This window comes from Dendropsophus ebraccatus, chromosome 7 (genome assembly GCF_027789765.1).
Source record: "Dendropsophus ebraccatus isolate aDenEbr1 chromosome 7, aDenEbr1.pat, whole genome shotgun sequence".
NCBI classification, from domain to species: domain Eukaryota; kingdom Metazoa; phylum Chordata; class Amphibia; order Anura; family Hylidae; genus Dendropsophus; species Dendropsophus ebraccatus.
The window spans coordinates 38,020,876-38,037,917 of record NC_091460.1 but is presented as its reverse complement, the minus strand read 5'-3'; the positions used below and the strand labels follow the sequence as shown (position 1 = coordinate 38,037,917).

The 17,042-nt window shown below is 41.1% G+C and overlaps 1 protein-coding gene across 1 annotated transcript in view; it reads right to left on the bottom strand.

Annotated features, from left to right (window-relative positions):
• The window catches only part of RGS12 (regulator of G protein signaling 12), a 115,095-nt gene that overhangs the window by 3,435 nt on the left and 94,618 nt on the right, over positions 1-17,042 (bottom strand). Inside the window, exons 12-17 of the mRNA XM_069977357.1 lie at positions 16,826-16,899; positions 15,548-15,674; positions 15,013-15,109; positions 14,571-14,638; positions 13,126-13,282; positions 11,258-11,833 (exon numbers count right to left, since the gene is read on the bottom strand). Coding sequence (XP_069833458.1) covers positions 11,258-11,833; positions 13,126-13,282; positions 14,571-14,638; positions 15,013-15,109; positions 15,548-15,674; positions 16,826-16,899 — 1,099 coding nt within the window. The remainder of the gene's footprint in view (positions 1-11,257; positions 11,834-13,125; positions 13,283-14,570; positions 14,639-15,012; positions 15,110-15,547; positions 15,675-16,825; positions 16,900-17,042) is intronic.

Below are 17,042 nucleotides of genomic sequence, written 5' to 3'. Positions count from 1 at the left end.
ACATTTCTTTTATTTGTTTTTTTTTCGTTATTACGCCGCTCACCCTGGGGTAAAACTGACTTGTTATATATGTTCCTCAAGTCGTTACGATTACAACGATATGTAACATGTATAACTTTTATATTATCTGATGGCCTGTAAAAAATTCAAACCATTGTTAACAAATATATGTTCCTTAAAATCGCTCTATTCCCTTATAACGCTTTTATCCTTTGGTCTATGGGGCTGTATGAGGTGTCATTTTTTTGCACCATGATGTGTTCTTTCTATCGGTACCTTGATTGCGCATATACGACTTTTTGATCGCTTTTCATTACAATTTTTCTGGATTTAATGCAACCAAAAATGTGCAATTTTGCACTTTGGGATTTTTAAAAGCTTACGCCATTTACCATGCGAGATCAGGAATGATAAATTAATAGTTCAGGCGATTACGCACCCCGTGATACCAAACATGTTTATTTATTTATTATTATTAGAGATAAGCGAACCGGGTGGGGTTCGAGTCCATCCGAACCCGAACGATCGGCATTTGATTAGCGAGGGCTGCTGAAGTTGGATAAAGCTCTAAAGGTCATCTACATTACAGAGGAGCAAAATTAAGATGGGTTTGCTGAGTTCATTATAACCTATGGATGTGGGAGGGGCTGAGGGGAATGAGTGAGCAAGAAGAGGAGACAAGCAGCCCGTTCAGTTTGCAGACTGTCTGGCCACAGAAAACACTATATAAAGTGCCTCAGAGCAGGTGTAGATTTATGCCCAATTGTTTTAAAGGGGTAACAGCACCAACAGCCAAAAAGGCAAAAAAATATGAAATAATTTAGGACAGTGCACGCCTCACCAGATTGGACTCAGGCATCCGGAGCATGAAACAATATCAAAACAGAGACAGCACTTTGTAGAGATGAAAAAATCTTGTGGCTTTATTCACACCCCTGCGGCGTTTCGGCTAAACACACTAGCCTTTCTCAAGCAGTGTGCTTGAGAAAGGCTAGTGTGTTTAGCCGAAACGTCGCAGGGGTGTGAATAAAGCCACAAGATTTTTTCATCTCTACAAAGTGCTGTCTCCGTTTTGATATTGATTTATGGGCAATGCCTGTGTCAGGTGCAGGGCTGGACGGCTGTACTAAGAGGCGTATGCTTCTTAGTAAATCCAGTCGAGGGAAAGGGGCAGGGCTTTATTTAAAACTGGCGTACTTGTACGCCAGTCTTGATGAATGTCCCCCTTTTAATCTTTGAACTAACTCCCTCTCTCATCTTAGGCCTTACCCCTTCCCTATCTGTAAATTTGTATGGCCAGCATGTAACTATATCACTCAGTGAAACACTAGTCGCTCATGATGGGATTCAAAAGCATTGGCAGTGTGCAATGAAGCAAAAAAAGAATAGAAAGAAGCTGTTTTTTCTAATAAAGTATATTACAAAGTTTCTTACATTCACTTGTATTATTGATGTGGTAGAGTTTGTTGAAACAACCGTAACCATTTAACATTCAGCTGAAGATTTAATGGAATATTCCATCTAATCCGTAACCGAGCCAAATGTACTTAGCATACCAAACAATAATAAACATATTGGGGAAAAAAAATCTAATATGTTTCCAAATTCCCTTCAATGTGACTCTAGACAGAAAACCTATGCAAGAAAACTATTCATTTGGTTACCAAATCCGCTTTTGAGAAGCATCCTGGCACCTATTTATTTATTTAGTGCCTGGTTGAACAGTTGTTATGTATGTGCATAGGTTCATGTTAAAAACTGGCATAATGTATCATTTGTGGCATGACCTGGCTTTCAATTCACATCCATTTCAGCTTCAAAAAGTAGAGTGCTGGGAAAAACTCCAGGAGAGCTGCACAATAACAGCGGATTATGTCTGCCATAAATAGATTACAACTGGGAGAAGAAGCTTTTACTCAATGTTCAAAGGGGTATTCCAGGGAAAAAAGTTGTTTTCTTACAGTTCTTAATAAAGCTATATAACTTTGTAATAATATATATATTTGTTTTTTGTTTTTTCTCCTTGCATTTTTTCATTTAGTGGCAGCAGTATGGACTTCTCTGCTCCCATCAATGGCTGCGTCAGGAACTGCAGAGCTGCTCAAGCTCTTATCCCAGACATTATGTAGCATCAAAGCCGCTACTTCCTAGCACCACCTGTCGTCAGGTATTTCTGTTATGTGTCACACTCTGGGCTAAAGGCTGCCTTTTGCAATTTCACCACATGGTGTCTCACTCCTTCTATCTCTCACACAGCTAAAGGTTTACAAAAGGGCTAACTGTATATGCTATGTTCTGTTTTCCAGTCATTAGCTTGGTAACTCACACCACACAGCATATCACACATTTGGGCCGTGCTCCTTCCAGTAATTTCTCCGCTAATGGGAGCTGAGTCCCAGCCACCACTATTTAAGGCCTTGTTAGTTCCTGGGTGGGGGTCTTCTTGTTGGTGTTCTGAGAGAGACAGTTGTTGGTGCGTTATCAATGAGACTATGCAGTGCTAAACCAAGAGGTGGGGTAACTGCCTACTTGGGATACCTTGTCTATGCCAGGGGTAACATCTTCTGAAGAAAGTCAGGAAGATCTATAACTTTACAAGGGATTCCTTTGCAGCGGAGCAAAATGCAAGTAAAACCGACGTCCGTTGATATCTGCTCGGCCTACGTGGGAAACCTTGAGTGGCTAGCTACTCCCAATTGTTATATGCATATATTTTTGCACCTTACTGGTAAAGCTTATTTCTTGTATTGCTTTGAAGATCTCAACAGTAAACTGATCCTGGTTAAGTACTGGACTCTGTGGTTACTCTGCACCCACACCTACACTAGTGTTAGTATACCTGGGGGTGGGCATACCACTCCTGGCCACTGTGACAAGTGCCTAGCTGGTACCCCTACACCTAGCCCACTGCTAACAAAATCCAGCAACCCAGGTTACTGCAGTTACACTTGGCGATGCTGTGTGAGTAGCTCTGCGGCTGTGACATCCTGTAGCTCAGTGCGCTGGGATCACTGGTTATCACCACTTGCTTTGCAACACTGTGCAGCGGCTGCAGCGCTACTGTCACAGACACCTTCCCTAAGTGTCATGTCTATTCTAATGCTAACATGAAGGGAAACCTTAAAAATCCTAGCACTGTACAGTGTGTATTTATTCCGCAAGAGCTTGTCCTGCAGTTGCTGACACAGCGAATAGTGGCAGCAAAGAGGCCGTTTCCCCTCTATATCCTTATAGATTGTAAGCTCTTGTGAGCAAGATTCTCACTTCTCATGTTTCATAGATTGTAAGCTTTTGTGTGCAGGAGCCTTACTTGCATCCATCTATTTCCTCATATAGTGTAAGCTCTTGTGATCAGGGTCCTCACTCCTCATGTTCCCCTATTTCTTTACAGAGTGTAAGCTCCTGTGAGCAGGGTTCTCACTCCTTACATTTCCCTATTTCCTCAGATTTTAAGCTCTTGTGATCTGGGTCCTCACTCCTCGTGTCCCCGTATATCCTCATAGGTAGTAAGCTCTTGTAAGCAGGGTCCTTACTCCTCATGTCTCTTATTTCCACATAGATTGTAAGCTCTTGTGTCCACTATTTCCTTACAGATAGTCAGCTTTGTGAACAGGGTCCTCACTCCTCATCTTCCCTATTTCCTCATAGAGTGTAATGCTACGTTTACACGAAACGATAATTGGCCCGATCGTACGATTAACGATGTCGGAGTAACGATTTTTTTTCATGACGATCAGCGTTTAGACTGTACGATATATCATACGGAAATTCGTTTTGCGATCGTTTTGCAAACACTTAAGCCTATCTCACACATTGGTTAAATCGGCGAACGACTGTTTACACGGAATGATCTGCAAATTTTTTGCGAACGACGATTTTAGAACATGTTGTAAGATTTCTCATTCGTCGTATGATCGTTTGCAGCGTTTACACGTGCGATTATCGTTCGACTTCAATCATTATCGTGCGAATTCGCACGATAATCGTTTCGTGTAAACGCAGCATAAGCTCTTGTGATCAGGAACCTCACTCCTCTTGCATCCCCCTACTTCCACATAGATTGTAAGCTCTTGTGATCAGGACCCTCACTCCTCTTGCATCCCCCTACTTCCACATAGATTGTAAGCTCTTGTGATCAGGAACCTCACTCCTCTTGCATCCCCCTACTTCCACATAGATTGTAAGCTCTTGTGATCAGGACCCTCACTCCTCTTGCATCCCCGATTTCCTTGTACAGTGTAAGCTCTTGTGATCAGGACCCTCACTCCTCTTGTGTTCCCCATTTCCTTGTAGAGTGTAAGCTCTTGTGATCAGGACCCTCACTCCTCTAGTGTCCCCTGTTTCCTCATAGAATGTAAGCTTCTTCCTCTAGTAGTGCCCCAAAAACCAGTGTGCCACTACTGTGTTCTAGTTACTTCCAGTTGGCACTGGGGTATTTTCTAGAAGGTTCCTATACTCCTCTGTATTAGATGTCTCAGACTTGTAGTATTCACTTTTGGCCACAGGGTGCCACTGTATATTTTCCTATTTTTTTAACAGCACATTGAAAGTTGATGAGTGTTAATGTTTTGCACATGCTCAGAGTATGATTGCCAAACAAGTCCCACTCTCTGGCCTATGGGACATCAAGTTGCCTAACAGATGCTCCACCAATTGGGCATTACCGCAATTCCAGCACATATTCAAACATATATACGGTAGTGTTCAGTCCAGCAGCTTAGTCTATCCTGACAGTATTTCTGACTGTTCCTCAGGTTTATTAAATCCTAGTGAGATCACAAAGGATGGTAAACTACAGTATATTCGGGTCCTGTGGCCATAATATAGCCCATAACAGGTACTGTATTATCGCCATCGGAAGCCGGTGTAAGGAACCAGAATGGGACAGTCAGGGAATCTAATAGAAACCTCATATGGCAGTGTGACTAACCCAGAAAGGGAAAGGCGCAGGCTTTATTTGCTATAACCCTATGGATGCAATATTTTCTGTGTTTTTTCTTTTTCTCTGTGTATATGAGAAGACAATCATTGAGAACAAAAAGGCTGGTGAGTAAATTTGTCATTGCTGTGTGTTCTTCGCAAATTGACTTGCATGGTCATATGTTTAGGTGATCTGCTTCTATCGGCTCTGGCGGAATGACCTCCCACTTGGCCCCAAAGTGGCTTAATCTTAAGGACAATCTTCCTCTACTTGTTTTTTTAAGACACTGTAAAAACAATCAGACTTCACTGTTTACTTCCCCCTGTCACCATCCATCACTCCCAGGACAAGATAAACTCCCAGACACTCACAACCAGATATAGCTCATTTCAGCCCGGGCCGCTCACTTTATCACACAAATTGTCATCGCCATCCTGATCTCATATTTCATGTGGGAAACTGCCCCACAAATTGACTGCTCCCTAAACGTAAAGCTGCTTGGAACCTTGTTGTTTGGTTTCTTACCATCTAGTGGTCGTATTTTTAGATTTTACAATTCTTCAAGTGACTTCCAGGATACATTTATTTATGGAGTAAAAAATGGTGAATTAACATGAAAGTCTGTCTTTTGGGGCAAAAGAAAACTCATAAGGAAAAAAAAAAATACAAAATTTTTTTCCTCCCCAGTAAAGCAGCACCTATTTCCCTAGGCTTTGTCTGGTCCTGTAGCTCGGGTCCAGGGCACTTTTTTCCACCAACAATACTCATCACCTGACTGCAAGATAGAAGATATGTGTCTTACCAATGGGGCTTAAACCATTAATGCTCTATAGGTCCCCAAATACTTTAGATGTATGTTGGCCAAACCTGCCAGAAATGTCCACCAGTCACACCATAAGGCTTGTGGGGCCTTCAGATTATGTTGGTGGTGATAGGGGTTGGCCATGATGGAAAAATCGCTACAAACTGCTTTGTTCAAAGCAAAACCACTCCCCATAGAGAACACAGGAATGCTTGGAAAGTCGACGGGCGGGAGGTATAACTGATGTCAAGAGGATTGTTCTCAGGTATTGAAGGTGTATGGGGGCCTTATGGGTCTGGTGAAGATACTATAGCCAAGTATAGATAGCACTATCTTCACCAGGTCCACAGAGTTAAAAGGAGTAACAGCACACATGTCCAACAGCCGCTTCATTCAACAAAAGGGGGATATGGGACCCCTGTTCTCATTAAACATGTTCACAACGATCAGATTTCAACCAATAACACATTAGGTGAGTTGGTGAGAAAACCCCAAATGTGCTAAGCTGCATTACTAGACAAAGCCTGCTGGTTAAAGCACTCAATGCAGTGAAAGCTTAGGTGCATTGCTCCCGGAAAAACAAGAATATGCAAAAGAGCCCGTGGAGCCTCACTTAAGAGTCTCAAAACCCAGGACTAGCCAGATATCCCTCTGGGAAGGACCCAGCCAATGGGTGGCTCCTGTAAGGAATCCACTAAAACCACCATATTAAGTGGCCCTATAAGTCAATGTAATGACAAGGGAAAAACCAAGGCCAGGTATCCATCCACAGACAGCTGTTTCAGTGTGGAGATCAGCGATCTGTTTCTTTTATGGCTCTACTAGGCATTGCTCCCTCCTGCTCCACACTGATGAGGGGCAACACCATAAAACAGATGTCTGTGGATGGATACCTGGCCTTGGTTTTTCCCTTGTCAATACATTGACTTATAGGGCCACTTAACATGGTGGTTTTGGTATTTTCCCTACAGGAGCCACCACTTGGCTGGGTCCTTCCCGGAGGGATATCTGGCTAGTCCTGTGTTTTGAGACTCTTCAGTGAGGCTCCACGGTCTCTTTTGTATATAAACAAAGGTGACACTTTGGTAATTTTCAGTAAAAACTCTGCATATGCCATAATACCTTTATCTTGTAGTGATCATGATATAACATGTAGGTGCAAGCATAAGTACCCTAGGAGGATTATGGTCACCTGGATTGCTTTTTTTAAATGGATCTGTCAAAGACTCTTCCCCCAGGAATGGTTTCTCGCCATGAAACATGGCTATTCTCTTCCATAGTGACAACCCTATCCATGGGTTGTATAGTGTACTGTAGCTCAGCCCATGCTAATCTGCAATACCAGGCACAACTCATCAAAAGGTGTGGCACTCTTTGGTGGGCAAACAACCCTTTCGAGTAAATCTAGGTAACTATTATAGTGATTAGTGCTACGGTATTAAGTTATATTCTACTTTGTCATGCCAATTGAGTGACAACCAGAAATGAGCACAACTTAAGCATGCTCGAGTCTGAATGTTCGGCATTCGAATACCAGTGGTTGAAGCCCTAGGGAGTCCTGGAAAACATGGATACATGGCTGTATCCACATTTTTCCAGACTGCCTAGGGTTGCAGCCACTGGTATTCAAATGACGCACGTTCAGACTCGAGCATGCCTAAGTTGCACTCATCTCTAGTGACAATTATATTTGTAATCCAGAAACAGGCGCACAGCAGTTGTCACTTCTCCGACTTCTTTGTCTGCAGAGTTTATGTCTAAACATCCAGGAGAATATAAAAATGTGTACTCTGTGACATAGAATGGAATGAACATTAAAATACTATGCCGTAATGGTTCTGTAGATGTCTTCACCATGTAACACAGGAATGCTTAGTGCACTTTAGTGATCAATTGTTCCTGGAATCTCACGTCGCCTCTTAACCTTGAGTCATTCCATTTAATAATCCCCCCCCCCCATCCTATTCCCATTGTGCTCAGGAAGATTAAATGGTACTTGTGTTAAGTAATTACATATATATGATATGATACACGGTACATGAATAGGTTAGAGGGGGGTTTATTTCGTTCTTTCATTTGTTAGAGCAAAACTTTCAAAATTCGATAGCGGAAGAACAAACGAGAAAGAGAGAGAGGGGTACAGAATGGAGACGGAGTTTATTATTTTTTGAGAGAATTGATACAAAATGCACACAAAATCTCTACAATCAAGTTATCTACAAAGCAGAAGAGATGAGCACAGGCTACAGATCACACAATATTGGGATTACATGCAATATACAAGATATGTCAAGATTGGTTGTTTTTTTTAAAGTGCAAACACATTCACTGCCCTTAAAGGGATTCTACAGACTCGGGTTTTATCTAGGTCACAGACATCTACAATAGAGATGAGTGAACCTGGAGCATGCTCGAGTCCATCCAAACCCGATCGTTCGGCATTTGATTAGCGGTGGCTGCTGAAGTTGGATAAAGCCCTAAGGCTATGTGGAAATCATGGATATTGTCATTGGCTGTATCCATGTTTTCCAGACAACCTTAGAGCTTTATCCAAGTTCAGCAGCCCCAGCTAATCAAATTCCGAACGTTCGGGTTCGGATCGACTCGAACCCGAACCCAGTTCGCTCATCTCATCACCTATAATAAGAGCACTCTACATATAGCAGAGGCCGCATTATGAAGCCAGGACTATTGTGCTACCCTAGGGAAGGACTCAAGGTTGGGATTACTGCCTAGTAAACTGGGGGCCATGTCTGCTTTAGGTCAGTTTCCCACAAGGGTATTACATGCCTAGTTTTGCATGCATATTACAGAAACAAGTCACAGCCTGACTGCGTTTCTGATGACCCGTGGTCAAGCCACATGATACAGTGCTCATGTGAAACCGGTCTTATACAAACAACAGGTGTACCGGACATGAACCTTAAAAATTAGGTTTTAAAAAGTTTCTTTGATTGTATGGAGAAAAATGTGAACATTTTTCTGGTGACTTGGATAGGACCATAGGGCCTTGCACAACTTCTCCTTGTGGAAGATGAAGAAACCCTTCAAAATTCTAAGCGTCTCCCCAATGATTAACATTAAATAATAATAATAAGATGATGATGTTCACGCTTGGAAAAACATGGCTGGCTTCTTCCAGAAACAGCATCATACTTGTCCAGGTGTCTGGTATTGCAGCTCAGTCCCAATGAAAAGAATAAGGGCTCACGGGCTGTATATGAAGAACCCTGATCTCAGTGATCAGAACTCATCTGCAATACTACTGCTCTTTAATTACATCGTTGTCAGCCACACATCACTTGTCTACACAGGGCGGATGTGCAGTAGATAATAATTTAAATGGTCGTATAAAAAAAAAAAAAAAAAAAAAGGATCCGATCAGCCGCATACCACAATACCACACACACAGGAGTGGCACGGTTTAAAAAAAAACAGTAATTTAAGAAAAAAAAAATTTTGGACAAAAATTATATAAGGACAGGAAGTGTCTACGTCTGGCCTTTATTCCTCTACTGTTAGTGCTGTGCAGTATTTGAGATTGTCTGGTTGTTATGGAGTTACTGCTTAAAAATCTCAAAATATGTTGCTAGGTAGTGCATCCCTAGCAACCAGTCTCAGATTATTGTGAGCTAAAAGTGGATGTCCCCTTAGTTTAAAATGAAAAAAAATGTAAGGCTGAAGCCCAAACTAGCTCTTAGACCACTTATTGGCAAAATATTTTCTTTGTACATAAATCTAGTTAAAAAAGGAAAAAGATGATTGCTTAAAATTTCTCAAAATTTAATCATTAAACTTTTACCCCAATTTTTAATCTTCAAAATTTGTCTTTATAACTAAGGCTTGTTTTTTTTGTTTTTTATTGCCAATCCCCAATTAATATCCATTTTCTCCCCCGATCAGAGTATTTTAGTAAGAATAGCTGCCTATTAGTACGGGGGAAACATTAGGATGATGAGTGGTTAACATCTGAGGGGTTAAGGAATGTAGAATGCCTTTAAGGAGAGTTAGGAAAATGCAGTGCATTCTATAAAATCATCGAGATCACAGCAGAGAAATAAGACGACGGAAGGAACACACAGATCATGCTTCATAAAGGCACACTGTATAGCAAGGTCCCATGGAGGAATCAAAAAGAGAAGGAGCATTAAAAACTGTACAGTTATCTACACACCAAGAGAATCTCAGGGGAACATGCAGGGCAAAAAGGTATTTCTACAGAATATTTACAGGAAAAAAAAGTCCCATATGAAAATTAAAAACAAAGTAAAGCTGAGAAAAATGGAAAAACTTTTTTAAATAAAAAAAAATAAAATATATACAAATCTGATGATTTCCTTTTTAAAGATTAAAACAAATCAATGGTCATAAAAAAATAGGAAATAAAAATAGTTTTTTTTTAATGTCCCAATAAATAGGGTTCAAGCTGTAGATTATTTGGGGTTTAAGCTGATCAGATCTCTATAAATTGACCCCCGATTACAATTCTGAAGGGAGTCAGCATTAAAGGGGTACTCTGGAGTTTTTTTTTTTGTCAGAAGGTAATAAAGATTTTAAATAACTTACTTAAAAAAGCAAAAAAACCTCCAGTCTTCCAGTACTTAGCCGCTGTGTGTCCTGCAGGAAGTGGTGTATTCTTTCCAGTCTGACACTTTGCTGCCCGCTGCCACCTCTGTCCATGCCAGAAACTGTTGAGAGCAATAGCAAATCCAGTTCCTGACAGTGGTGGCAGCAGAGAGCAATGTGTCAGACTGGAAATAATACACTTCTTCCTGCAGGACATAAAACAGATAACTACTGGAAGACTTGAGATTTTTAAGTAAAAGTAATTTATATAACTGTAAAACCTTTTGGCAACACCTGATTGGAAAACAATTTTATTCTGAAGTACCCCTTTAAGTCTGTGGCACTGTCATAATTTAGACTACAGTAGTAACAGTTCTAGATTTTTGAGGGGCAATTCTGCTTTAAAAACTGCACTAGTCAGTGTTTTTGGAGCTCTGGGGTCAGTATCAATGGTTAACCACCATGCCTGAGGGTCCAGTATGGACCGATCACTTATTTTAGGACTTATATAAACGTTATCTCAAGAACACGTCACATGACTGAAGTTGCATTACGTCATAGGGCGCCCACATAAGTCAATGTGATTTGGCTTCTCAGGTCAACTGAATATCACCAGATAAATATTGGCATAGGGCAGCTGAACCTCATGTTCCATAATATATATACAACATCAACCATATGTTTGTCATTACAAATTGGGCATAAATACAAGATAAAGCTCACAATGGAGAGTCTTGGCACTTAAACAACAAACAGACCCGGTAACGCTTTTCCACATTGGAACAGCGTTAAGAAGTGACACCACATGCCGTCAAAATAGACTAAAAAAAAAAGTGCAATTCTGCAATGTTTAAAAGTGCAAAGGAAACAAAATAAAAAGGCGAAATTTTACACCAAAAGGGGAAGGGTGGGGTTGTAGTTTGAAAAGAGAAAAAAAAAAATAGCACACCACTAAAATCTAGAAATACCTGATTTATCTTGACTGCCCGAGCATGGAGGTGGGGGTGAAAAGTTGGCTTCGGAGAGCTTAGTGACATCACAAGGTGGTGAAGGGGGTAATGGTAGTAAAGTGCTATTGGGACTGCTAATGTCGCCTTCAGCCACTAAGGTGAGGTCGGCGACATTGTCATCTTCCAAAGTCTGGATATTTCCAGTAGACAAGTCTCTCGATAGTCTTTCTCGCTTGGGGGCGTTTCGTTCTTGAACATGTGGAATCGGGGACAGTGGGGCGTTAAATGGGACGTAAGGTTTCCTTCCAGCATGTGGCACAATGTCATGTTTGTCCCTTTTGTCCTGTCCACTGTACTTGCTGGATTTGTCGGCACCGTTCTGCGTGCCTAACATTGACCCATTATTGCCTTTATCGAGACTACTACTCTTTTCAGGCCTCCTCTTGGTGGGGTTTCCTGATGTTAGGCTGGAGGAAGTGGTGTCAAGTGGAGACAGACGTAGAAAATCTGGAAGCACCAAGTCTTCTTTCCGGAGAAGGCCTCTCTGGTCCTCTGCCCGGTTACTCTGAGCTTTAGAAATCAGCTCAAAGAAGGCTAAAAAAATAAAATAAAATCAACAATATAAGTAAAACATACTGTGCACAGACAATCTGATTTAATCAGAAGCAATAGGGTACATGGTCCACCATGATATGGCTTTGTGCCATTTGTGGGGGGTTTTAGTAGCCCTGTACCACAGGAAGTCACAAGATTATGATGCATCCATGATAAATTCATTAACAAATCCAGCTCTGCTAAATCAGATTATTATAGATGAACTCAAGGATGGGATACACCAAGAGGTTGAGTACTGGAGCTGTCAGACATAGAGATAATGGAGCCAAATCTGAATTGAACAAATCGGCCATTGTTTCCTTTCGGTCTGAAAGTGTTGGCATGATGTCAAACCGATCCGCTAGCCCGGAACAGTCACGCCAAGGTCATCCAAGTTAAATACAGACCTCAGTCTGTCACACCTGATTTTTTTTCCGGGCAAGAGGGGCACTTTGACATATGACCAACTTTTTCTGACCGAAACAAATTAATGGCTAATCTGGTTGATTCTGACTCACTCCCCATTTACTGTAGAATTACTCATCTCTAGTCAGAAAGATACTGTATAAGGCTGGGTTCACACTACGTATATTTCAGGCAGTATTGTGGTGCTCATATTGCAACCAAAACCAGGAGTGGATTGAAAACATAGAAAGGATCTGTTTACACAATGGTGAAATTGAGTGGATGGCCGCCATTTAATGGCAAATATTTGCTGTTATTTTAAAACAACGGCTGTTATATTGAAATAATGGCCGTTATTTACTGTAATATGGCGGCCATCCACTGAATTTCAACATTGTGTGAACAGAGCCTTTCTGTGTTTTTAATCCACTCCTGGTTTTGGTTGCAATATGAGGACCACAATATACGTAGTGTGAACCCAGCCTAGAGGCGTAAATTCTACATACATATCTAGACAGTCATTGAAATAAACAGATAACAGCAAAAACTAAAGTAAAGTAACAAGTTCATATAGGCAACAATTCAGGAACAAAGTGTAAAGACAGTAATACACAGAGCAGTTATGTGCTGAATCAGGCAGACATCGACGTGTGTAATAAGACAACGATCAGCCCAGGAACAAGCAACATTTTAAAAATCATTGGCCGCACATCGCTCTGTGTAATAGCTGATGTGCAGCTGATGGCCAATTAAAGCAAAGGGCTGCACGGACATCCCTAACAATGTCCATTTTCAAGCCATCTAATAGGTTCGGTAAGCGAGCGATGATCTAGCACATCCGTATTCACCTATTCTGCTAATACGCCCTTTAGAATTCCCGCATTTACCTTCAGCTTCATCCAGATTAATTTTATGCTGCTTCTTTCTGCCCATCCTCATAACCGCATCATCTTTCCTCTGTAGTCGGGCGTCTCTGCTGCTTCCTTTCCCGTACTCGCCCTTCAGTCGGATGGATGAGGATTTTACTAAGGGCCGATCTTCCCCCTAAATCAATGCCGGAAACGTGAGTAGCCCATCAACTCTAAAGTCACAGATACTATATTACGTTATACTGCTGACAACTCCTCTTTACATTCCGGAACACTTAGAGAACTAGAAGAGAATTTTGACCAGCCCTATTGGGCATAGCAGTTTACCGGGCACAATAGACTAGATGTAAGTGAATGGGAGCCAAGCTGCAATAACCAAGTATGACCATTATAGAGTGGACAGAAACAACAGTTTCAGGGCCGTTTTTGTGTAAAGAGAGAGAACCGAATTTATGATTGGCGGGGGTGCTGGTTGTACGAACCCCACCTATGAGTGAAGGATGATGTATTCTGCAGATATCTCATCACTCCATTTTGCTCAGAAAAAACACTTTGAACTTAAAAAGACAGCCAATACAACAACTATGGGGTCCTCCAAGGTTGGCCTGGTCTTGTTCATGGGTAATAACTTATGTAGGGATCACCATGGGGTGTACAAACAAGGGTCTCAGGATTAACTGAAGTATAACAGTAAATGAGGCGCCAACAAGTATCAGGTTTGGAAATGTCTTACACGAGTAACATTCAAAGCTATTTTCATAATTCTGTTGGTTGTCCATCCACAGACAATTTTAAAGACCAAGGGATTGACAGCTTTGGGCTATGTTCACACTACGTACAACGGCTGTACTTTACACGTGTGTGCACATTGCCTCTGCTGCTATGGGATCCCGGCCGGAGCGTATATACATCGTATACACATCTTATACAAATCGTATACAAATCGTAAACGCTCCGGCCGGGATCCTGCACGGGGCCGCAAAGAACTGACATGTCAGTTTTGTGCAGCCGCAATTCAGTGAATTGCGGCCGTAGGAAACCCTGTCAGTTCACACAGTGAAGCGAGCGGCTCCGGCCGCTTGGTTCATTGTGTGCTATGGGAGGTTCTGATGAAGGCGCATGTAATGCGCCCGCATCAGGACCCTGCGGCCAAAAGATCATCCGGCCGGTACTGATGATCCGGGCAGAGACCGGCCGTTCCGTGACCTGGCCAGTCTCTTACATAGTGTGAACATAGCCTTGGGCTGTAACTCATCTAAACTCCCCCTATACCCTGAATCCTGGTGACCAGTAAAATTCTAGACTTATGTGTTGTTTTCTTCTCATCTCACAACTAACTTAAAACCAGTACAAGGTAAGAAAGATACGGTAACTGTATACCATACGTAAATTTATACCAAAGTTAGCAAAAAAAACAAGATCCTTTATGAAACGTAAAGTACAGAGATCAATGTTATAATTACCATAGAGTTATTACTCCTGGAGTTTGTCAGCGCTGGAGTCGACTTCATCATTGGGTTCTTGGACTTGTCTGCAATGAAATAACCATACAAACCATAACTTTAAACGAAAACATAATTCAGCTCCGTAAAACATAAAGCGACTATTCACAGCGGAGGCCAAAAACGTGCAGGATTTATAAATGACACGGAGGTGAGGAAAGGTGGTTTTAGTGCATCGGATTTTCACTGAAATTACTCCTGTATCGGTCTCCAGGATAGGAGAAAACCAAACACCACGGCCAATTTCATCCAATCTATATAAATATTATTTTAAGCACCTGACAGAAAATAAAGAATGTTCCAAATTTGTCGGCTTTGCCTCATTTGTTAGTGCAGCAAAAAAAGGAAAAATTTAAATAAAATAATAAGCATTTATATATATTAGAAATAGCCAGGGACTCACCCTTACTCCTGGAGTTCTCCTTCTCTTCCAACACAACCCTCTGTCCGTCCAAAGTGGAAATGGGGACACCCAAGTCTAAAGGCTCTTGTTCCCCGCTCTACAAGTAATAACAGAATTTATCATTTGCTTCTTGGTAGTTTTTCAGATTTTTCATAAAAAAAGTTAAACATTCATAAAATTTTTTTTTTAAAATGAGACACTTGAGCTTAGATGGAAATTATGATTTTAATACCGTTGCAACCAGCCATGAGCTAAGAGACAGAAATAATTTGTTTTATCTCCCCATTAGCTATCTGCCCATGTCTGCAGCCCTAACCATGGTACAGAGATGACAGATTCCCTTAAATTTTAAATAAAAGTACAATTTTCAATAGATTTTATTTCTACCAAAGTGGAAATAAAATCTTTTAATTCAGAAATGAGTTTTTAAATCTAAAACTAAAAAAAAAAAAAAAAAATTTGAATATGGAAAAAAAAAAAAAAAATCAAATTAAACAGCTTTCATCCAATAATGATTATTAAACGTAGCACTTACAAGCCTTGCCACCATCTCGCTGAGGTTCAGTCCATATTTTGCAACGACCGGGCGCAGGACCTCTGTTACAGGCTTTGTTGGTTTGGCTTTCAGTCCTACTGATCTGTTAATTGGTACCAGATCCAAACTGGAAATGAAGAAGGAAAATGTTACTAAGGTTGTGTTCACATATGGTGGTGACTTGTTCGGAAACTCAGACACAGCTTTCATCATAAGGGAAGAAATGAGCAGCATGCAATGCTAGTCTTCTGTTAAAATGACAAACAACCTGATAAAACCCAACGGACCATTTTGTAAATGACAGACCACATCAATGAGTGCTGCTTATGGTGATACAGTGGTGCATTGGATTAAACCAAAGCAGATTTTCCCATAAGAAATCACTGATATGCAGACAATTGGTTCCACACCCCAAAAATAATGATTTATTATTCTGAATAACATGTAAAACAACTGAAACAAACATTCAGAAATAGAAGAATATGTGATATTATAATTTACTGTACAGACTGTTCGGAGCAGGAAGGAATGAGCAAGGGAGATGTGGGCACAGTATAGCAGCACTCTCTGTCTGGGAAGAGAGGGGTTACAGCTATGAAGAAATAACCCCCACAGTCCTGTCCCCTAAAGCAAGCCCCAGCCTGAACTGAATCTGCTATGATTTGGAAGGTGAGGGAGACTTCCTGGGTCAGAGTACAGGGCTGTAGACCCCACTATGCAGGCCATGCCCCTCCCCCACTCCCACGAGCTCTTAAACCAAAACGCTCTTAAACCAAGGTACCATCGTACTTTATATTGTTCTTTTTTGTTGTTGTTTTTAAATCTATTTTGAATTTGAATTCAAACAGAATCCCGGAGGGTCAGTTAAAACTGACATACATCCAAATAGTGGAGAAGGTTACATAACAACCATAATTATTTAGATGGTAGATCGTTATGCTATAACACTGGATAGCTTTAAAAAAAAAAAAATTTGAGACAATAACTTTTTTTTTTTTAATATGATTTCTAATTTTTATTATGTGTTACTGTTTGCTACATAACCCTATCCACATGGCGCATGCATGCACGCACACGCTCTGAATAATACACTGTAGCCATAATCCCAGGGAGATTGTTAGTCTAGAAGCTGAAGACCACAGGCCTTCAGGATCCGGACTACACATTTATTATAAAAAAAAAAAGCCAAGAGGAAGCGTCGCTGCCAGGAGGGTCCGAGTGGAAAAACTTTCCCGCAGCCCAGATTTACATTTGTTAGATTCATTTTGTTTCTCTTACCGAAATAAAGTCCGTTTTTCTATTCTTAGATCCCGGGACTCCAAAATGCTGCTGTCTTGGCTGAGAACAAGAGGCTTCATTACATGCGGAGACAAAATAAACAGAAACATACAATAAATTACACATTGAGGAGGGCAGGCGGGCACGCTGATACTTGTGTGGGGCCCTGTAACAAGGATGAAAGGAAAATGAACTCCTTTCCTGCTGAACTTGGGCC